Source organism: Ascaphus truei, chromosome 8 (genome assembly GCF_040206685.1).
Source record: "Ascaphus truei isolate aAscTru1 chromosome 8, aAscTru1.hap1, whole genome shotgun sequence".
In the NCBI taxonomy this organism is placed as follows: Eukaryota; Metazoa; Chordata; class Amphibia; order Anura; family Ascaphidae; genus Ascaphus; species Ascaphus truei.
Genome location: NC_134490.1, coordinates 34,281,306 through 34,304,910, shown reverse-complemented (window position 1 = coordinate 34,304,910; position 23,605 = coordinate 34,281,306). Strand labels below are relative to the sequence as shown.

The 23,605-nt window shown below is 48.7% G+C and overlaps 1 protein-coding gene across 1 annotated transcript in view; it reads right to left on the bottom strand.

The window, feature by feature from the left end:
• Positions 1–225: 225 nt before the first annotated feature.
• Positions 226–23,605, bottom strand: part of TJP3 (tight junction protein 3) — a 59,365-nt gene continuing 35,985 nt past the window's right edge. Inside the window, 22 exon segments of the mRNA XM_075611275.1 lie at positions 226–545; positions 2,497–2,546; positions 3,017–3,427; positions 3,550–3,650; positions 5,012–5,222; positions 5,511–5,581; positions 5,694–5,789; positions 5,967–6,151; positions 6,373–6,592; positions 6,923–7,031; positions 16,064–16,220; positions 18,181–18,265; positions 18,378–18,442; positions 18,661–18,766; positions 18,911–18,980; positions 18,982–19,080; positions 19,437–19,540; positions 19,639–20,230; positions 21,408–21,510; positions 21,610–21,637; positions 21,640–21,733; positions 22,134–22,190. Coding sequence (XP_075467390.1) covers positions 443–545; positions 2,497–2,546; positions 3,017–3,427; positions 3,550–3,650; positions 5,012–5,222; positions 5,511–5,581; positions 5,694–5,789; positions 5,967–6,151; positions 6,373–6,592; positions 6,923–7,031; positions 16,064–16,220; positions 18,181–18,265; positions 18,378–18,442; positions 18,661–18,766; positions 18,911–18,980; positions 18,982–19,080; positions 19,437–19,540; positions 19,639–20,230; positions 21,408–21,510; positions 21,610–21,637; positions 21,640–21,733; positions 22,134–22,181 — 3,108 coding nt within the window. The 5' untranslated portion in view covers positions 22,182–22,190 and the 3' untranslated portion in view covers positions 226–442.

Below are 23,605 nucleotides of genomic sequence, written 5' to 3'. Positions count from 1 at the left end.
TGCCGCTGGGAGATTTCAGTGAGCGAGATTTGTACGTTTGTGGGAATAAAAACCCCACACAATATGACTTCTTCCCAATACCCTTGTAAGACAAACACGCACACAGCACCCGCTGCCTCTGTCAAATACTTTTTAACCATGTTCTATATTTTCTGATGATTAAAATAAAATATAATTTGTGATGAGCCGTGTGAGGTCTGAATAAACCAGAGGGAGGGGGTGGGCTGAAAATGCAAAAAAATCTCATTTATTAGACATCTTACAAAAAAAAAAATCGTTCTATACACTGAAAATACACAGAGAACTGGGCAGTTACAGTATGTCTTCATCTTTGTTCAGAGCAGCGTTTACAGAGGACTCCATCTCTCCCGTGTAAACCGCTGAGCATGCAGTGTTTGTCCTCGAACATGGCGAATATTGTGGGGGTGGGGAGAGGGAGAGGTTAGAGGTCGGTGGCAGGACCACCCCACCCATACTCCTCTTCGGAGCTGGAGCTCCGTGCACGGTTAAACTTCTTCCGCAGAGCGTCGTGTTCGTATTCTCGGCTGTGGGGAGACGATAAGCAAGTTATGAGGTCAGCTGCAAATTGTATGTCTATTTATATAGCACCATTAATGTACAGCAGCAATACATGTGACAATCAGAAATAACACAAAGGGTAGAAGTGCTTCAGACATTTAGGAAAAGGAGTCCCTGCTCCGAAGAGCTTACAATCTAATTGGTAGGAAGAACATATTGACACATTAGGTAGGTGTTCTGGTAAGTGCGTCTGCAGGGGGCCAAGCTTTATGTATCACGTGTATAGTATTAGCCACGGAGATACTTGTATGCTTTAAAGGTGGGTCTAGTCAGATATTGAGGGGGAAGGGCATTTCTAGAGGTGTGGGGCAGTGAGAAAGGGTTTTGGATACAGAAGGGGTAGAGAGAAGACATCCTTGAGCAGAACACGAGTCAGGATGGTGCATAGCGAGAAATTAGGGTTGAGATGTAAGGAGGGGCAGAAGAGTGTAAAGCTTTACAAGTGAGGAGGCGAATGGAGTGTGCGATGCGGGATTTGATGGGCAGCCAGAAGAGTGATTTCAGCAGGGGAGACACAGACAGATTTAGGAAAAAGAGTAGAGTGATTCTTGCAGCAGCATTTAGGATAAATTGTAGGGGAGACAGGTGAGAGGCAGGAAGGCCGGGCAGCAGGAGGTTACAGTAATCAAGACGGGAGAGAATGAGGGCCTGTCAGAGTTTTAGCAGTCGAGCAACAGAGGAAAGGGCGTATCTTTGTTATATTGCGGAGGAAAAAACGGATTAGCTACATTTTGTATGTGAGAAAGGAGTCAAGTGTGACCCCTAGGCAGCGTGCTTGTAATACAGGGTGTATGATACGCCCTTATCTGTTGCTTATCTTTGTAATATTGCGGAGAAAATATATCTATATATGTGTCACTCACTCTCCTGCACTCCCCGCTTGTGTTATACAAAATCGATAGAACGTCCTCACAAGGAGATTCCCAATATAAAATTGTCACATTTTAAACATTTCCACCCCAGAACGATTGAGTCGGCGCTCCCCCCATCCCTGGGCTGTTGACCCTCTCCGTAAAGCTCATCGATGACCAAGACGCATCATATAAGACGGGTAGTAACCAGCAGAACTCGACCCCCCGCGATCGCTTAGTGTAGTGGTCGCTGGCAGGCCTTGTAGAACGTGAATGGAAGTGGAGGAATACGCCACCGACCTTTAACCTCCCATCCCTCTAGAAAACGAGCATTTCTAATCGACTGAGCCTGTACGTCATACAGCCCCATATAACATGCAGGGTACATAATGGGGCACTGAAAGGGTTAATCACTAATCGCATTCTACAAACTGTTGATCCCAAAAATATTTCACCCTTTGCGTCATATCCCACAGGCAGTACTAGTATTACAATATTGCATAGGACAGGGGTGGCCAGCTGCAGTCCTCAAGTGGCCACCAACAGGTCAGGTTTTCAGGATATCCCTGCTTGAGCACCTGTGCTCAAGCAGGGATATCCTGAAAACCTGACCTGTTGGGGGTCCCCTAGGACTGGAGTTGGCCGCCCCCGGCAGCGGAGAATGGAAAGCTGCCGACTGAACACGTTAACTCTGTATGGTGGCAGAGAGTATCTATCCACTACAATCTTCTGGAGAGTTCTCCCAAGTTAAGGCGTTTCGAAAGATTAACCCATCCCCTGCCAGATGGGGACAGGCTTCTCTGGCAAGGAAGGTGTTAAAAAGCATTACAAAAGGGTCACATAGCTGTTAATACAACGGCTCTACAACCAAGAGCATTACTTTTCTCGCGTGTCATTTTTTAGTGAATGCTTAAGTTAGAGTTGCCACCGCAGATCAGCAACCAGAGCTTTAATTAAAAATCTCCATAAACATACATAATATATTATTACATAATATATATTCTCTCTATCTATATATATATACACACATACATACACACACACACACACACACAGCTATTTCTACCTGTCGCTGTGATCGTAGCTCCACTGCCCGCGGGGCTTGGATTCTGGTACCTGCACGAGAAGAGTGCATTAGAGACCCCACACGGAGAGCCCCCCTCCATATACACACCCCTAAAAACATGCCTCGTTACCCCACTGAATCCATTCTTCCTTCCTCTTGTAAAATTGTCTAATACCTGTGTGTACTTTTCTGCATATCCCAAGTGCCTTATTGCCTGTGTGACATTCTGATAGTGACCCATCTTCTGCGGTGCCTTATTGCTCTGCATTACTAGCAAAGTTATAAAACGTAACACCTAGGGAGGTGATATATTCTCAGGGTCTTGTGTCCAGGTGGTATTAGTAACATTATCCAACATTGCATGGCAACTAAGGGTGATATATTCTACGGGTAACCATACTCATGAGTGCTTTATTATCCTAGTATTACTATGAACCTTTTATAACATGTCTGGCACCTAGGGGCTAGGGTTATAGTCTCTGCATATTCTAAATGCCATATCATTTTGTAGTGTTTGTACCATGGTAATAATGCGAGTCGGTGATGGTGGAGATGCTCTTTGCACCTTTGGGGCGGAGTAGGTGTCGTCAGCTGTTGAGTGGGGCCTGTAGTAAGAATCGGGTTCAGCTGGTGAGTGAGGTCTGTAGAAAGTATCAGGTTCAGCTGGTGAGTGGGGTCTGTTGTAAGAATCGGGTTTGGCCGGCGAGAGGGGTCTGTGGTACGATGGTTCGTAGTTTTGCACCGGTTCGGAGGACCTGGCCAGGGCGGGCTCCTCAAACTCCTCCTCCAGCTCATTGTCGGTGTATGCTCCGCCCTCTGCGTCTGTCTCCTCATAGTCACTGTTCGCGCGGCTATCACAGCTCAGGTAGTCGGGTGTCCCGGTAGGCGACTCATTCAGCAGATCTAGGGGCTCCGCAGCTGCACTCTCCACCTGGGGGGGCATTAATAAATGGGGATTGGGGCATTTAAAGCAAACTATGGACAAGCTACTACCTGAGCATGACCCCTTCCTGCCTGGGCCTAGAATGCATAGCATCCCTCCTACCCCCTCACCTTGTCCTCTGTAGTCCAGATCGCCCTCGCCTGCTCCGTACGGATAATTTCTTTCAGGCTGCGAAGCCAGGAGTCGCTTGCTCCGCTCAGATTAATGGTGGCTGCAGAGAAAAGAGTCAGAGACACCCCCCCCCCCCCCCAAATATGAGAGGGGGAGACAAGGAGATGGAGCAAAGGGTAAGAGAGAGAGGAGTGAGGGGGGGACGGGGGAAGTGAAATGGGAGACGAGCGAGGGACAAAGAGAAACAGGAGTGAGGAAGAGAGAGAGAGACAATAGGCACAGCACTTATCCCCTACGTGCACCTCCATCTCCCTTCGGCCTCGTACCAGTGATCGCGTGTGCGGCGCGAACAAGAGACTGCCCTCTATGGGGCTGGCCCGAGTCAGTGCGTGCGCATGCACAAAGTGCGATGGCGCAACCACATTTTGAAAAAAGTCAAGAAATTTGACTTTTGGCACGGCGGCCGAGCGATGGCCATGTCATGGCGGCGGTTCAGCCTATGAGGGCGAATGACATGGCCACGCCCCCACCACGTCTCCCCATCGCGAGTGAGCTGAAGTCCTCAGATTGCCCAGGTGAAGGCCACGAGCGCCGCTAAGCGCTCCGCTGCTCGCTCGCGCTCACTGGGGCCCTAGCCTTACTGTGCCCATTACTTATTCATTTACGACCCTCTCAACCTATTAGCCATTACAGAAACCTGGCACACGCCCTCAGACACCGCCTCTCCTGCTGCACTCACCTATGGTGGTCTCTCCCTTAGCCTCACCCCCAGACCAAGGAATAGACAGGCATACTAATTTTCCCAGGCTACACCCCCGGCCCGCCAGAGAAGAGCACTGAGGGAGGAGGCACATACACGCCCTCGAGCCTACCATAGACTTCCAAGTTACCCCCATCCCCAGCATCGCACTCTCAAACATCCAGTGCACTGCAGTTACTTTTAGTAGGTGACAGAGTTGGGCGCATGGGACAGTTTAGATGATTACGGGCACCTCCACCACCGGACAAACTCCTTGTCCGGCATAGTTACTTTTTGTCATTTTAAGATGGTAAACTACTTTTATTCTAGAACTTTAAGTAATAATTTACCATAATACATCCATTATTTTTAGTAGGCCGCAAGCACAGTGCCTACAGGTCCTAGGCCATAACTCGGGCCTGCCTGAGGTATATTCCATCCAACAAGGAGCAGCCACTTTATCTTTAGTTGCAACATTCCCTCTAGATAGTTAGCTCTCAGGAGCAGGGTCCTCATTACCTCTCTGTATCTGTTTGTCGTTATGTGTGTGTAATTCTGTTTATGTAATGATCAAATCTCTGTACCCCCATTGTACTGCGCTGCGGAATATGTCAGCGCTTTACACATAAAACAATAATAAAAATCGAGGAGGAAGAGGAGGAGGAGGATCGCGACAGGGGAAGGAGGAGGAGCAGCGAAAGGGGATGTTAACGTGTTCTCACCGGTGAAGAGATGGCTGCTGTTCTTGCGCAGTTTCACCGCCTGTGCGTACAGACGCCGCGAGCTTTTCTTAGACTCGGGAAGCAGCCACTGCCTCATGGCCTTCACTCCCTGCCTGTTCTCTGGGTTACAGAACACCACGATGGGGTAGAACTGCACGTAGTTCAAATTCTCCACCGCCGTGGGGGTGATATCCAGAAGCGCGTGTTTATTCTGATGGGTTAGAGAGGGCAGGTCAGAACCAGGGAGACAAGGTACCCCCAAATATAACGGCCACTCCCATATGCCGTGTTCCTCCTACAAGCTGTAGTCCCCACTTATGCACGGCCAGGTCACCGAACAGCCTCTTATATTAATTCTGGGGTCCCCCCACATAACCAGGTTGACTCCATATATAACTCCTTTACATATCCATTAGGTTAGTCCCATTTTTGCTCCTACCTGTACTCTTTCCCTCCCCCGCGCCCCCCCCCCATCCATCCACCCCCATGCCCCTCTCACCTGCTCTGCAATCTCTTTGACAAGCTGAAGTTTGATGACTTTGGAACTGCCTTCATCTCGATGGACGCTCTCTATGGGGGAGAATCAGATCATCAGGAGATGGTCCAGAGTCTTAAACCCACTCACAGCAAACACCATTGACCCCAGCACAGAGCCCCGCCCCCGAGTTCATTCTCTTCTCACCGGCAATCTCAAACTCCTGGGGCAGCTCCGCGCAGAGCTTCTGATGAGCGATGTCTGTGATCGGACCCAGGATAACAACAGGACGCTTAAAGCTGGCTGTGGAGATAGAATGAGAAAGCATGAGTGCGAGCGAGAAAGAAAGCGGGATGGACAGAAAGAGCGAGAGGGGAAGAGCAATAGCAGAGCACAGAGAGGGAGCGCAGAGAGAAGAAAGCATTAGAGAGGAAGATGATCAGAGATAAGGGGAAGACCGTGTTAGAGCGTCCGTGTTACCTTCCCGGAGCAGCACTTTCTCATATGGGGGGTAATTTGATTTGCTTGTCAGTGTTGACAAGTCGTCTCTGCTCTTCCTCAGGATCTTCTTGGCCCCCCGCAAACCCCTTAGCTTCCAGAACTCGGCCCGGGGCCCAGAGCTCTGCGGCTTCAGGATGGACTCCATGCTGGCATACTGCTCGGCTCTGTGGAAAAGGATGCAGGAGCGAGAATGAAGGCGGCTCTGCACTCCCCCTACCCCCCAACTACCAGCAACTAATACACACACTCTTACTCTGCTCCTGTTTCTAAACATGCACAGCTATGACACACAGTATATATAGAGAGTGATCTATATCATATATGATATAGATATGAGACAGAGCGACATGATCTATATGGCTATCCCGTATAACACACACGTTACCTGCTGCGGTTGGGTATGATCCCCTTGTCCTTCTCCTTCAGGTCCCGCTCCATTCGCACGGCCAGCCAGCTCCCCAGTTTCCCACGGTACAGAGTGTCCAGCACGTGGAAGACCTCCCCCCGCGAGAAGCTCAGGCCGGACGGAGCGTCGGCCTCGTAGTCAAAGTGTGTGCGGATGAAGAACGAATCCCCGACATTCGACTTGATCATCTTCCTGTAAACTGCAGGAGCAGTGAGTCAGAATCTGCCCCACCCACCACAGGGACGTGGGCAGAAGGGACATGTGGAGTCTGTCCCTTCCACTGCCAGAGGGCATGGGAACATGGGCAGAAGGGATCTATAGGACATGGAGTCTGTCCCTCTCACCGCATGTGTCCTCCTTGCTTAGGGTGGCACAGAAAAAAGGGAGCTATGGATCAGGAAGTCTGTCCCTCACAACGTCGGGTGACAGACAGAAGGGAGCTATAGGACATGAAGCCCAGCCGTACCACTGCAAGGTGACACAGACAAGAGGGCCCTGTGACCCATCGAGTGTATAAACTCAGTCTTACTGTCCTCTTTGCCCTGGGTCAGGAATATAACGTCCTCGTTCTGTGGGAGCCCCATCAGATACTTCACAGCGTCCTCACGAGTCAGGTTATGGAAGCTGGTCTCATTTACCTGGCACCGAGAGAAGAAGAACACCTTCAACAACACCTCGCACTGCGTCTCGTTATATAACTATGTCATGATATGGCTCTGCGTGTCATTATATATTAGGGTATTAAAACACTGTTATATGTAGTATGCGTTATATGTATGTATATCTGTATTTGTATAGCACCAGCCATGTACACAGCGCTTCCCAGCAGTAATACACGTGAGAAAATAGTAGGAGACAAAATGGAAATAAACATTACAGACCTAAAAATAAACATTAGAAAAAGGAGACCCTGCTGCAAAGATCCTACAATCTAAGTAGTGCTCTGCATTGCTATTACATCACTCTGCATATTATTATATTGTGTGTTGTCATATGGCTCTGCTTGTTATTACAGTACATTGGTGAGTGTGTTATATATTGCATATATTGTCACGTTGGTGGCTTGGTTATTATATATACACACACTGTTACATTGCTGGAGATTATATATACAGTGGCGACAAAACGTTTGTCAACCCCAATGATAATTACGGAAAGGTCATCGTTTTTCCAGGATAACCTTCTTAAATATCCAATAGGGTTTATATTAAGCAATTCCATGTCTTATGAAACAAAATGATGTATGAATTAGACAAACAATAAGTAATTAAGAGTCAGGGTATGTGCAAAAGCAAGTGAAACACTGGTTTTACCAGCTAAATTAAAGGGGATAATTACAGTCGGTTGATTAATTAGGAAGATTTTCAGGTGTGAGTATGAGAAGCCCCACCCTATATAAAGATCAGAAACTTTGTGAGTTTGGTCTTCATGTGGAAACATGTCATGCCTCAATCAAAATTACATTTCTGAGGATCTCAGAAAAGCAGTCTGATGTGCATCAGTCTGACAGGGTTACAAAACCATTTCTAGGGATTTGGGGCTCCACCAATCCACTGTCAGACAAATGGAGAAAGTTCAAGACCACATTTACTCGACCCAGGAGCAGTCGCCTAACCAAAATCTCTGCAAGAACAAACCGGCAAATCATCTAGGAAGTCACAAAAAAACCCAGAGTAACATCCACGGATCTGCAGGCCGCTCGCGTCTTGGCTAATGTGAGTGTTCATGACGACTATCAGAAAAAGACTGAACAAGAATGGTGTGCATGGAAGAATAGCCAGGAGGAAACCACTGCTCTCTAAAAAGAACATTGCTGCCTGTCTGAAGTTCGCCAAAGAGCACATAGATGATGCACAAGACTTCTAAAACAATGTTCTCTGGACAGAAGAGTCAAAAGGTAGAGATTTTTGGCTGCAATGAGAAACGATATGTTTGGCGAACATCAAACAAAAGAACCACATCCCAACCATCAATCATGGTGGTGGGAGTGGGATAGTTTCGGGCTGCTTTGCCGACTTAAGACCTGGACAGATTGCCATCATTGACAAAACCATGAATTCTGCATTGTATCAGAAGATCCTAGAGGAGAATATCAGTCCGTGAGCTAATGCTATAGTGGGTGCCTTGCATCAAGATAATGATCCTAAACATATAAGCATCAAAAAAAGAATCGCTGCAGAAAAATAAATTCTGCATTTTAGAATGGCCCAGTCAAAGTCCGGACCTAAAACCAATTGAAATGTGGCAGGACCTGAAGCGAGCTGTCCATGCAAGGAAGCCCTCAAATGTCACGGAGTTGAAGCAGTTGTGTAAGGAGAAATGGGCCAAAATTCCTCAAAACCGATATGAGAGACTGACCAGCAGTTACAGGAAATCCTTAATTGAACTCATTGCTGCTCAAGGGGGCGCCACCAGGTACTGAATCTAAAGGTTCACATACTTTCACACATGGATGTTGAATGTTTAATCATTTGTAGATAACTAAATATTGAAAAAGTATCTTGTTTTTGTGTTATTTGTTTGATCAGGTTATCTTTAGCCATTATTAAGACTTTGATTAAGATCTATATCAATACGGTATATTCAGGGGCAGTACAATGAGCTTTCAAAATAACTATTCATCCCAAAGGGGCAGTATAAAGGACATGGGGAAATCCCTTAAGGTTGGAGGAAAGGAGATTTCACCAGTAACAAAAGAAAGGGTTCTTTACAGTAAGGGCAATTCAAATGTGGAATTAATTTCCCATGGAGACTGTGATGGCAGATACAATAGAGCTGTTCAAATTTTGGGGGGACTTTTTAGAAAGGAAAGGTATACAGAGATATATCAAATAAGTAAACACGGGAAGGATGTTAATCCAGGGAGTTATTTGATTGCAAATTCTTGGAGTCAGGAAGGAATTTATTTTTCCCCTTATGAGATATAATAGAATGATATTTCACTGGGTTTTTTTGTTTGCCTTCCTCTGGATCAATATACTGCAAGTACAGATATAGGATAAAGTATCTGTCGTCTAAATTTAGCAAAGGTTGAACTTGATCGACGTTTGTCTTTTTTCAACCTCATCTACTACGTAACTAAGAATATTTTTGGTTTGAAATATGTGAAAATCCTAAGGGCTTCACAAATGTTATCTCGCCACTAATAAATAAATATGTGCATGTGTGCATATAAACAAATATATATCCACGCTAAAAAGTTAATAGATACCAAAACATGTAAACAATTAAGAGTCCATTAAATAGAACGTCCAAGCAATATTAAATAAAGGATATAGATTGGTTGGAGCGGGAGAAATCCCCGGAGTTCATGAAGGAATAACCAATTCCAAGGAAAGGTTGGAGATAAGGTTAAAATGCCGCTCACAAGTGTAGATCGGTAAATCGCAGCTAAAACAATTTGCCATCAGAAAGAAGTGAGTAGGTGAAATCGAAGCCGAATCCCAGGTGCAGTTGGGGGAGATGTTGGTGTACCTCACCAGTCAAGTCCACTCTCCAAAAGTCCTTATTAAAAAGGACATAGAAGAAATTGGTCTAAAGAAAGACCAAAATATCCAGAGCTCTAAAAACGGTAATAGTGGTGTCACGCTGGAATCAAATGCTGTAATATTTTTTATTTATAAAAATGTTTTACCAGGAAGTAATACATTGAGAGATACCTCTCGTTTTCAAGTATGTCCTGGGCACAGAGTTATAAAAAATACATGGTTACGATAAAAGAACAGGGTTATACAGGTAATTCATAGACATTTCATGGACAGATAAAGTTGGAAAATTGGGTACAGGGGATAAAGGGCTTATGTGTTTCAGATAGAAATAGAGCAGCTTCAACATCACTTTAACATCAACTAACATCAGCGAACGGCAGCAAACGGCTCACGCCTTTTGGCTGCCCTTCGGCTGCGCCAAAGGCTGTGCGGCTTTGGAGCAACGCAGATGTACGCTGGATGTCCAGTAATTGAAGGGTCTAAGATGAAAGTTTGCAAGTGTGTGGTTTGCAAGTGCTTTTTTTCCAAGTGCTTTTTTCAATGTCTCAAGCAAAATGGCAATAAAGAGTTAAATTCAATAACCACTCGTATACAGCAGGCAATGGTTGCTTTAATCACGCAACTTCACACCGGTAAGACCCAATCAAACCGGAGCCCCGATCCTTCACATTTGGTGGCAGTTCCCCTGCGAAGATCCTGGTGTTGGTCAGGCGATCACGCCGACTCCATGGTACCCTACGTGATGTCATTGCCGTAATCCTCCAAGGGGTAGGTTGCCGTGCACCAAAGCAGCTGGAGCAGGGCGTGAACAATAAGGCAGGAAAAGCCTCTGCACAGCGTATCCAGACTGGCAGGCACCCAGGCAGGTCATCAGCAAGAGTGTATATCCACGTAGGAGCCGAAGCACAGCCACACCACTTTCACAGGGGGATGATGTTGGTAGCAAGTGTTCATACATTTATACACACTACCCCAATCAGTAGTCATAGTGACCAACAACAAATGGACAGGGAGATAAAGTGATGTGACCTTGGGCACAAGGAGGCGACACCAGGAGTTGAACCAGGTTGCCCTACTTCACTCAGTGCCAGTCAGTGTCTTTACTCACTGAGCCACTCCTTTCTCAACTAGAAAGTGAATTAAGCCCTATAAATATAGGAAAAATAACTAGTGAATTAAAAAAGTTTGACTGAATAAACTAATTTGCTGGTTCAGCCAGACATTGTGCAAATAGTGAAAGTGATGTGAAGCATTGGTCAGTAATAATATTCCTATATACATGCCCATGCGCACACAATTGTGCATGTATGTGCACGCACCTATGTGTACAGAAGTACAGCGACAACTACATGGATGGATATCTGTATATATAAATCCACCTGTTATACATAGAAATTGGCCAAGCCAGACAAAATTATAAAATGTACTAGTGTGCATAACAGGAGTGCTCATATAAATGCTATATAATAATACGATGAAGTGTTAAGAAACATGTGAAAGATATATGTAACAATTGAAAAGAAGACACCAACATTCTATAAACCATTAAGAAAAAGTGAAATTTAAAAGGAGATAAAAATAGCTTTAAAAGATTCATATAAGTACTCATTCACACCATTGGGTATCAAAGTGTTCAAGCCTGAACATCCAATAGGTTTCCGGTTTACACAAAGTACCAAATCTATTATCCCCAAGCTTCAGGGGAGAGAGATTCTCAAACCCAATAATCTTCATGATCACGATATCTCTATTAAGTACTTTGTGGAAGTGTCCGGGAACACCATGCGTCTGAGCACTATTTAAGGATGCCCCTTCTGTGCTCCAAAAAATGAACATTGAGGGGGCGCATGGTGCGCCCAATGTATCCAGAACCACAGGTGATCAAATATATCACATTCTGTCCTACAAGAAATACACCCCTTGACTGAAAATGTCTCACTATTAGAACCACAACCAAATTCACTTTTAGGAAGTAAAAATTGACAAGTTTGACATCTAAAATCAACCACATTTATTGTTACCTTTTCATCGCAAAAAAAATGATCTGAATGATCAGATTCAAGATTAATGGTCTTTACTCTACTTGGTGCTAGAATGTTCTTGACACACTTAGGATTGCGAAAAATGACACTAGGTTTGGCAGGAATATTTCCATTCATCACAAACCAAAATATTCCCGTGTTTTTCAAATACGCCCTTAATCCCAGATCCAGATTGGTTACATTTTGTGATGAAGGCAGATGAAAAATCACTAGATTTGCTGTTATTGGAAAAGCCAAATCGAAGAGTTAGGAGTTGGAAGTTCGCTCTCTATATTTAGAAAAAAGATCTGTTCTAGCTTTTAAAAATTACTCTTCTACCAGGGTTTTATTGTAGTTTTTTGCAGAATTTTTTTGTTTTAGCACAAATGATTGCTTTTTGAAATCAAGATCCGAAGAACAATTTCTTTTAAAGCGGTTAAACTGTCCAAATGGTATATTTTGCAACCATCTGTTATGATGGTTGCTGTTTACCTCTAGATAACCATTACATCGACTTAAGAGTGAATATCTGTTTTGATCACATTTTTTTATCAACAGTTGAAAAGAGGTCCAAAAACACAGATCTTGGTACGATAGTGTATGTAAAAATCAAACCCAATTGATTTGAAAGTTTACATATTTAATTCTAAAGATCAGTTTCCTCTCCATCCCAAATAATAAGTATGTCATCTATGAAACGCCCATAGTAGACCAAATCTCTATTAAGAGACTCTGCTGCATCTGACTCACAGACTTCATGTTCGGTTGACCCTGTCACTTATGGAAATCACTATTCTTTGGATAATGCTTCCGACCAAAGTAATTTGTTTCTACACTTACCTTTTTGACCCAAGTCTCTTTTTTACCCCCATCATTCTAAAGGGAATTATATAGATACATATTACACTTTGGTCTTGGCAGATTTTAAGGTTGTGTGTCCAAACATAGGGACAATCTTACTTTTGGTGAAAAAAAGAGCCCTGAAGGAACTCCGGTGAAATTACAGGATTGTCATCAAACAAGTTGACACAGGAGAGGGCATTATAGTTCAAGATTGCAGTGATGATGTCGGTGAGGCCTTAGGCCTTGGCCCCAGTGTCTACTGATGTGCTTGCTACGGCATGTGCTGCAGGAACAAGATCCGCCCGTCAATGGGACCGTTCCCAGTAGCTGCCTGCGTGCGCGTGTAGCGATCGCGATGTGCGACCACATTTTCTGCCGACAAGATCAGTGTTTGCTTGTGGCGACGGAGTACTGGCCACGTCACGGCAGCGGTTCAGCCAATGAGGGCGAACCAGCCGTGTGACATCATGGCCGGGTCTCACTAAAAGCTCAACCAGAGACCGCAGCTTTCACATGTGCCAAGCGCGCAGCAGTGTACACTGGGGTAGCCTTACGTCTGTAGGTGACACCAATTCATACATGAAGTTGGAGATGGACCGTACAGAACAGTTTTAAAGATATTTGATGTACACCTTCTGAAAGTAAAGAACAATGGTGTCATTTCTGAAATTGAATTTAGATATTTATCTACACCTTATCCAAAGGTACCCATATTTTATCACCTTCCTAAGGTGCATAAAAGTCTCCTTACTCCACTTGGGAGACCTATTTTCTCGGGGATCCCATCAATGACGTCCAGCCTGTCCCAATATGTGACCCATTTAAAATCTCATATTAGGGATACGCTGCATGTCAATGACTTGATCTCCGGGATCAAGTGGAAACCTTTGTACAAATGAGCCACGTGTGATGTACAATCATGGTATGCCTGCATAAATCACATCAAGGGGGCTAAGGCCATTCAGCACTTCTTGGATGTAGATAACGTATTGCCTCCCATCCAAAAACAATTTATACTGGATAGAAATATATAGATCACACACCATTTTATCAATCATCATCCCTTGTCGATCTTAGCAAGACCAAGAACATGTTCAACAAAATGTGTCAAGTCTCCAAAGACCAAAATAAATGGAATAGAAGTCAAATACTAGATCTACCTTGGCTGGCAAATAACAATGGATGGGAACCTTTGAATGAAATCAATAGTAGAATGAGAATGGGATGGAGCGTATTCGGAAGAAACAAGACAATATTTCAAGGGAACCTTTCATTGTGCCTCAACATGAAAGTTTTCGACCAGTATATTCCGCTTATGCCGACGTATGGATGGGAAACTTGGCCCCTAAATGCTAAGATAATACAGAAGCTTCAGACAACACAAAGTAGTATGGAGAGATGTATGATGGGTATTACTCAAAGAGATAGGAAAAAGAATGAATGAGTTAGAAACAAAAAAAAAGTCTGTGACATCATCACACGGGTGAAGAGATTAAAATGGCAGTGGGCCGGACATATCGCAAGAAGAAATGACCATCGTTGGACATAGATGGTACCCAAGAGAGATTAAAAGACCAAGACGATGACCAAAACTAAGATGAGAGGATGAAATTAGAACATTTGTTGGAGCAACATGGGGAAGAGAGGCTTGTAACGGCCAGGTCACGTGAGCGGGCCGCCCAATGAGGGCGAACCAGCTCCGTGACGTCACGGCCACGCCCTCAACACGCCTCCCCACCGCGTCTACCCTGACCACACATCGCTGGAGCTAAAAAGCTGGTGACGTCACACGCACGGATGCGAGCGTGCGGTCACCGTGGACCCAGCCTTAGCCTGTCTGCGCATGCGCCCGCTGTGTTAATAGATTACACATGACCGAAAGGAGCGCTCGCACATGCACAGACGGCTACTGTGTTAAGAACTTACACAGGATTGAAAGGCACGCATGCACTCTTTTCGTCCGTGCCGTGTCACGCGAAACGCGCGGTGAGGTTTGATGACGTCACGATGGTGATGTTTGGAAGTGTGGCGCCGCCATCTTGAGGCAGCAGGTTCAGCAGATAGTTGCAAAACGGCTTGTATTGTGGTTGCTTATATGATGCATAGTATTAGCGCTGTTAGACTGTCAGTGCGAGACACCTTCCTCTGATTATACTGGCTTATGTGTCTGTTTACTGGCACCACATTTTGTCGTTTTTTGTACTGCTGTTTATATTGGGTGGTTATCTTTACCTTTTATGAGAGAGAGATTTATACCTATATATTTCTAGTATGATACTTTGGGATTCAGCTATGTAGGGTTATTCCTGTATTAAGCACTGCTTATGTTACTATGGTCTTTAGTGCTTATATGGGATGACTCCATTTGTGGAGATATATTCTGATTGCATGACAGTATCCTGCATGGCATGGTCCCTTAATAGGCATTTCTTAGTTCTCTGGATATAGTGAGATCTTCCATGTGATATCCTTCCCTCTCACTGCTGCCCCACCTACCTCAGGTTATTGTTGGCATACTTACCATTTACCCTATATCTCCTTCTATGGGATATGTATTATACTATATTCTGGTTTATTGATGTGTATGCCAATTGACTTATAGGTGGCCCCCACTTCCCATGAGCATTTTAGCACACTACACTTTGTATGTTCACGAGTGATTTTCTATGTTTATTATAAGTTTATTGTTTTTTCACTTAGTCCTATGTGGACATATATTTATGATATACGTCAGCTGATGGTTAGCCTCATTTATTTGCTGGGACATTTATATCCCATTGAGTAATTACTCACCCATTTGTTTACCACAGTGAGTGCTAGATATAGGAACTTTTTCGGGCTCTTTAGGGACCCACCCTGTTAATATGGGTTATTATATATATATATATATATATCAACTGTAAATATTACTGTATGTTCATTTGCATGTCATAGACAGGTCTGCAACCCTGTCTTTCCCCATTATCACCCAGCACACAGCACTTCCACTGCAGCAAGGAATTCTGGGAAATGACATGCAAATGAGCACTCAGTGCCACCTTTTGTCTCAAGCTCGTATTACACAAGCAAATCCTCAAGCCAATGCATGCGGTTTTAAACACAGCTTTTAGACAGAGGCTGGGATGAGATGCAAAGCCATTAAACCCACTCACAGACATGTTTCAACGTTGATGGGTATCATCAGTGTGAGGTTGGTCTTAATGGCTAGAGCAGGTTTGAGACTAGACTAGGTAATCACCACTGTCATTAAGGTATATATATATATATATTTATTTTTTTTACATTACTGGCTGTGTTATATACACACGAGTGCTGCACCTGCAGGATCTGGTCTCCTTCCTTCATCCCCTCTTGTGCTGCTGGGCTCCCCTCCTGCACCCCGGCCACAAATATACCCACGTCGTTCCCTCCGGCCAGGCGGAGCCCGATGCTCCTCTCCTTCAGGAACCGAACGAGGCGAGCGTCAGGGCTGTACCTGTAGGGAGAGAGGGGCGAGGGGTGAGTGAGAGAGGAGGGCAAAAGGAGGGGGGTGGGGACGAGAGAGGAGAGCAAAAGGAGGGGGGTGGGGGCGAGAGAGGAGAGCAAAAGGAGGGGGGGGTGGGGGCGAGAGAGGAGAGCAAAAGGAGGGGGGTGTGGGGGCGAGAGAGGAGAGCAAAAGGAGGGGGGTGGGGGCGAGAGAGGAGAGCAAAAGGAGGGGGGTGGGGGCGAGAGAGAGCAGAGCAAAAGGAGGGGGGTGGGGGCGAGAGAGAGCAGAGCAAAAGGAGGGGGGTGGGGGCGAGAGAGGAGAGCAAAAGGAGGGGGGTGGGGGCGAGAGAGGAGGGCAAAAGGAGGGGGGTGGGGGCGAGAGAGGAGGGCAAAAGGAGGGGGGTGGGGGCGAGAGAGGAGGGCAAAAGGAGGGGGCTGGGGGCGAGAGAGGAGGGCAAAAGGAGGGGGGTGGGGGCGAGAGAGGAGGGCAAAAGGAGGGGGGTGGGAGCGAGAGAGGAGGGCAAAAGGAGGGGGGTGGGGGCGAGAGAGGAGGGCAAAAGGAGGGGGGTGGGGGCGAGAGAGGAGGGCAAAAGGAGGGGGGGTGGGGGCGAGAGAGGAGAGCAAAAGGAGGGGGGGTGGGGGCGAGAGGAGAGCAAAAGGAGGGGGGGTGGGGGCGAGAGAGGAGAGCAAAAGGAGGGGGGGTGGGGGCGAGAGAGGAGAGCAAAAGGAGGGGGGGTGGGGGTGAGAGGAGAGCAAAAGGAGGGGGGGTGGGGGTGAGAGGAGAGCAAAAGGAGGGGGTGGGGGCAAGAGAGGAGAGCAAAAGGAGTGGGGGTGGGGGCGAGAGAGGAGAGCAAAAGGAGGGGGGTGGGGGTGAGAGAGCAGAGCAAAAGGAGGGGGTGGGGGCGAGAGAGGAGAGCAAAAGGAGGGGGGGTGGGGGCGAGAGAGGAGAGCAAAAGGAGGGGGGTGGGGGCAAGAGAGGAGAGCAAAAGGAGGGGGGTGGGGGCGAGAGAGAGCAGAGCAAAAGGAGGGGGGTGGGGGCGAGAGAGAGCAGAGCAAAAGGAGGGGGGCGGGGGCGAGAGAGGAAGGCAAAAGGAGGGGTGTGGGGACGAGAGAGGAGGGCAAAAGGAGGGGGAGGGGGCGAGAGAGAGCAGAGCAAAAGGAGGGGGGTGGGGGCGAGAGAGGAGGGCAAAAGGAGGGCTGTGGGGGCGAGATGAGAGCAAAAGGAGGGGGGTGGGGGCGAGAGAGGAGGGCAAAAGGAGGGGGGTGGGGGTGAGAGAGGAGAGCAAAAGGAGGGGGGTGGGGGCGAGAGAGGAGGGCAAAAGGAGGGGGGTGGGGGTGAGAGAGGAGAGCAAAAGGAGGGGGAGGGGGCGAGAGAGAGCAGAGCAAAAGGAGGGGGGTGGGGGCGAGAGAGGAGGGCAAAAGGACGGGTGTGGGGGCGAGATGAGAGCAAAAGGAGGGGGGTGGGGGCGAGAGAGGAGGGCAAAAGGAGGGGGGGCGAGAGGTACAGAGCAAAAGGAGGGGGGTGGGGGCGAGAAAGGGGGGCAATAGGAGGGGAGTGGGGGCGAGAGGTACAGAGCAAAATGAGGGGGGTGGGGGCGAGAGAGGAGGGCAAAAGGAGGGAGGGTGGGGGCGAGAGAGGGGGGCAAAAGGAGGGGGGTGGGGGCGAGAGGTACAGAGAGGGGCAATTAGAGGGAGGCAGAATAAGAGAGGGAAAAGGGAATTTAAAGTGAGAGGTATCAGAAACTAGAAGAGCAAAAGATAATAGGATGCGCAGGATGTGTGAGATGTGTGAGATGTGTGAGATGTGTGAGATGTGTGAGATGTGTGAGATGTGTGAGATGTGTAGGGTGTCATACGGGATGGAAGGCTTAGGTTGTTAAAGGGGGCAGGGAGCTTATTTTACAGGGCAGGGGGCACATAACATAAAGGTCGAGGGGCGTAAAGTAATATATAGGGTGGGTTTGTGGTACCCCGTTCGCAGATCTCTCTCCCTGTCAAGAGGTCCCTCGGACTCCAATCTGTATTCTTCATTCAGCTCCGGAGAAGTGCTCCGCCCTGCAGGGACAGTGGAGAGGGGGAGGAGGGGGGGGGTGAGCGGTTCTGCAAAGAGGGTAAGGAGTATCACGCTGGGGGGGTGAGGAAAGAGCACGCTGAATGTCTCACTTACTGTACTCCGGCTCAGGGGTCTCCCAGTTCCTCTGAGCTACCGTCCCATTCACCTGCTGAATCTCCCTGCAAAACAGGAGAAAAATAAGAAAAAATAAATAATAATAATATAAATAAAGAAATATATATATGATGAGGAGGGGTGGAGGAGAGAAGAGAGAGGGAGATGAGGAGATAGCACGAGAGAGAAGGGAAGGGGGAAAAAAGAGATTGGAAGGGGGAGAGAGTGCAAGAGCGAGCGAGATAGGGGATCAGGGGGGGGGGGGTGATCTGGAAGGACTTACGGGGGAGTGTTCAGGCTCTCAGATGAGCTTCGCTGCTGGTGTCCGGGGGGTGGGGGAGGAGGCAGAGAGGGAGGGGGGGAATGATCAGAGCCCAGGTCCGAAATATCTGTGGGGAGAAGATCACATGAAACTGAAAAATTCTCACCCACTTCTTACCCCTGGGGGAGCACTGACCGACACCCCCAAAATCTCTCGGGAGCACAGACTGCGCCTCTCTCTCATGCTTTCTCCTCCCTCCCCCCCCTCTTACCGTCCGGGGGTGAGCTCCGTGCCTCGCTCTCGCTGTCCCTCACTTGCGGGATATTGACCAGAACTGACGACATTGTCTCTCAGGACAGTGAGGGTCAGTTTGCCCTTCGACCTCTCGATGAGCCGGCGGGTATCAACCAGGGACATGTTCTCACTCGTTACCCCGTTAATCTGAGTTGGAGGGGGGGGAGAAACAAACTGTGTAGCATATAGCAAGACAGAGTATGGCAGCATACTTCCAATCATTTTACACAGCTATGGAGCCCCCAATAATTAATTAACCCCGCCACAGGGCAGAGAGCTCTTTAATAGCAGAGGTATTATATGCACCTGTCTGTATCGGAGAGCCAAAAGGGTTTTTCCGACTGGAGGGCGCACCAGAGGGGTGAGCGCTGTTTACTTATTGGGAAGGGCAGAGGAGAGTGGGAGGGAAGGAGATACAGTAGGGAGAAAGAAAATAAAAAAAGATGGAATGAAGGAGGGAAATAAAAGGAGAAGGGACAGTGGGAGGGGGCGTAAGTAGTCACCTTGAGGATGAGGTCGCCCTCCTGCAGGGAACTCTCCTGAGCTGCAAGACCGCTCTCTGTGATGTGTTTAATAAAGATCTGACTGCCCAACTTCAGACCATACTCTGCAAGAGAAGAGAGAGTGAGAGGGAACGGGAGGTGCACGGAGGGAAACAAGAGAAAGATACAGAGAAGAAATGAGATATGTAGCTGAGCCAAGTACCTTGGTTCCCGGCGCGTTTCACCAGCACAGCTTTCACCGGTTTCGACGGCACGTCTTGGATGGGCAACCTCTTGAACCCAGACATCAGCTCCAGGCCATTGGGGTAGCCATCTACCTCACTGACTGAATCCCCCACCTCGCTACCAGTCTCTCTTCTTCTAGGGTAGCCCCCTGCCCCACTGCCTGAGCTCCTAACATCACTGCCAGCCCCCCTTCTCCTTGGGTAGCCCCCCGTTTCACTGCCTGCCCCCCTCCTCCTGGGGTATCCCCCTGCCTCGCTTCCTGAGCCTCTCGTCCTGCGGTGCGTTGTGTGGCGAGAGGAGGGTGTGCGGGACCCCACAGAGCTGCGGCCGCTGGACGAGTCCCCCTCATAGCCCCGAGCTGTGTCATCGGGGGGCTCCCTGGTCGTGCTGTCATGCCTCCCCCTCCAGGGGAGAGGGGAGTCTGGCTCCTCTTCATCTTCCCTCGGGGAAGGGTCTGAGGATGGGGCATTCGAGGCTTGGGTTGTCCGAGAGGAGTAAGAGGGCGCCATGGAGGGGAGGTGCACGGAGCTGTTTATAGGGACCTGAATCTTCCGTGGTCGTTTCACAGTCTGGGGGGAGAGAAATAAATAAAATATCCCTTCACTGATGAGGGTTGCACCCTGTTACAGAGAACTGCATCCTATACCCTCTCGCTACAGAGACCTGCAGAGCGTTGCATTCTGTGCCCTCTCTATTAGTACTGGCATTATAGGAGGGGGCATCCCACTCACCAGGTTGGCGCTACAGGAGGGTGCATCCCGCTCACCAGGTTGGCGCTACAGGAGGGTGCATCCCACTCACCAGGTTGGCGCTACAGGTGGGTGCATCCCACTCACCAGGTTGGCGCTACAGGAGGGTGCATCCCACTCACCAGGTTGGCGCTACAGGAGGGTGCATCCCACTCACCAGGTTGGCGCTACAGGAGGGTGCATCCCACTCACCAGGTTGGCGCTACAGGAGGGTGCATCCCACTCACCAGGTTGGCGCTACAGGAGGGTGCATCCCACTCACCAGGTTGGCGTTACAGAAGGGTGCATCCCACTCACCAGGTTGGCGTTACAGGAGGGTGCATCCCACTCACCAGGTTGGCGCTACAGGTGGGTGCATCCCACTCACCAGGTTGGCGCTACAGGAGGGTGCATCCCACTCACCAGGTTGGCGTTACAGGAGGGTGCATCCCACTCACCAGGTTGGCGCTACAGGAGGGTGCATCCCACTCACCAGGTTGGCGTTACAGAAGGGTGCATCCCACTCACCAGGTTGGCGTTACAGGAGGGTGCATCCCACTCACCAGGTTGGCGCTACAGGAGGGTGCATCCCACTCACCAGGTTGGCGTTACAGGAGGGTGCATCCCACTCACCAGGTTGGCGTTACAGAAGGGTGCATCCCACTCACCAGGTTGGCGTTACAGGAGGGTGCATCCCACTCACCAGGTTGGCGTTACAGGAGGGTGCATCCCACTCACCAGGTTGGCGCTACAGGAGGGTGCATCCCACTCACCAGGTTGGCGCTACAGAAGGGTGCATCCCACTCACCAGGTTGGCGTTACAGGAGGGTGCATCCCACTCACCAGGTTGGCGCTACAGGAGGGTGCATCCCACTCACCAGGTTGGCGCTACAGGAGGGTGCATCCCACTCACCAGGTTGGCGTTACAGGAGGGTGCATCCCACTCACCAGGTTGGCGCTACAGGAGGGTGCATCCCACTCACCAGGTTGGCGTTACAGGAGGGTGCATCCCACTCACCAGGTTGGCACTCCTGGTGCAGGATTTCAGAGTTTGGATGGCGAATGATGATGCCACGTTATCCATGGAGACGCCGTTGACCATGACAATGCAATCGCGAGTCCTGCAGCACACACAGCGGGACTGAGTATGGCTCCGACATAGAACACAGTGCCATGTAACACGCAGAGGGGTAAAATGACACTCAGATCAATATACTTACTGCAGTCTGCCATCAGCCGGCCCCCACGCACCACGTCTGACACAATGACAGAGTTGTTCCCATCTACTCCCGAGGGCCGGTCTCTCCCCCCAGAGATAGCGATCCCAAAACCTTTGCGAGGGTCCTGAGGGAGGAGAGGGTCAGTGTCATACAGGGCCCCATAACCCTGACATTATCTCTCCACCTCCATCCTAACCACATACACCCAGAAAGTCCTTGGTGTGTATCTAATGTAGGGTGACCTGGCTGCAGATTATCAGGGACAGGCTCACACAGTCCTGGGCTTATATATAATGCAGGGTGACCCATGACTGCAAATTATCAGGGACAGGCTCATATAGTCTTGGGTTTATATCTAATGTAGGGTGACCCCCTGACTCCAGATTATCTGGTGTCAGAGGGTCACCCAATAGCATGGTACTCTGGCAGCCTAGTGTCCCCCCCAAAGCCCTTGGTCCAACTAATAAAACACATTCATAACCCCAAATATACACCCCAGAATTCAACACCCTCAGGTTACTCACCCGGTTTAGGGTGACCGTATACTGTTCCCATATTGTCATCTCCTCCATGTCTGACACCTGCAAGGAGAAGCAAAGTGTGAGCCTGGAGACAGAGATAACGGGCAGTGCTCCCAGCTGCTCGCCCAGGATGGAGAGGACAGGGATAATGGGTCAGGGGTCAGTGACAGAGGCTATGCAATGTAACGTGGGGGTTTCAGTAAATCTCCTTTAGGGCACAGCCATACAACACACCCGGTGAGCGATGCAACACGCAGAACTATGTAACAACAACAACAACAACAACAACAACCCCTGTATACCCGTGTAATAACACAGAGTGATGCAGCATCACGCACATAACCCTTATTCTCGCCCGTCTCGATTACTGTAACCTCCTGCTGTCCGGCCTTCCTGCCTCTCACCTGTCTCCCCTACAATCTATGCTAAACGCTGCTGCCAAAATCACTCTGCTATTTCCTAAATCTGTCTCAGCGTCTCCCCTGCTGAAATCCCTCTCCTGGCTTCCTATCAAATCCCTTATCACACACTCAATTCTCCTCCTCACTTCTAAGGCTGCGTCCAGGGTGAATCCAGCCGGGCGGGTGCGTGTCGGGGGGGGGGGGGGGCCCTGTGACGTCACGGAGCTTGTTCGCCCTCATTGGGCGAACTGCTCACGTGACGGGCACTGCGCTCCCGCTTGCGGAAGCGTGCGCGAGCCCCTGCTAAAGCCGCTCTCATTGCGGCTGCAGGGGCTCACTGCCGAGCAGCAGCGCGCCTCAGCACGGGTCAGCGCCTAAGGCTGCGTCCAGGGTCAGTGCTTAGGCGCTGACGCTTCTCAGTGAGCCCCTGCAGCCGCAATGAGAGCGGCTTTAGCAGGGGCTCGTGCACGCTTCCGCGTGTGTCCTTAAATTTTTTTAGATTTTTGCGCTCATGGGAGCGCAGGGCCGGTCACGTGAGCGGTTTGCCCAATGAGGGCAAACCAGCTCCGTGACGTCCCAGCACACCCCCCTCCGACCAAGGCCAGCGAAAGCACTCTCTTTCCCTCAGCCTCCGCGCACCTCCAGTCCTATGGACGCAGCCTAAAGCTTTACACTCTTCTGTCCCTCCTTACAACTCAGCCCTAATTTCTCGCTATGCACCATCCCGACTCTTGCGTTCCGCTCAATGATGTCTTCTTTCTACCCCTTTTGTATCCAAAACCCTCTCAAACCTTAAACTTTTCTCACTGAATATCCGACTAGCACCCTCTCTATCCACCTTTAAAACCCACCTGCTTAACGAAGCAAGAGTAGCTCCATGGCTGATACTATACACCCGATTCATCAACCTTGGCCCCTTGACGACACACTATCCAAAACGCCATCCCACTGTCTGTACGTTCTTCCTACATTCCAATTAGATGGTAAGCTCTTCGGAGCAGGGACTCATTTTCCTAAATGTTACTTTAATGTCTGAAGCACTTCTTCCCATGATCTGTAATTTGTATTATTTGT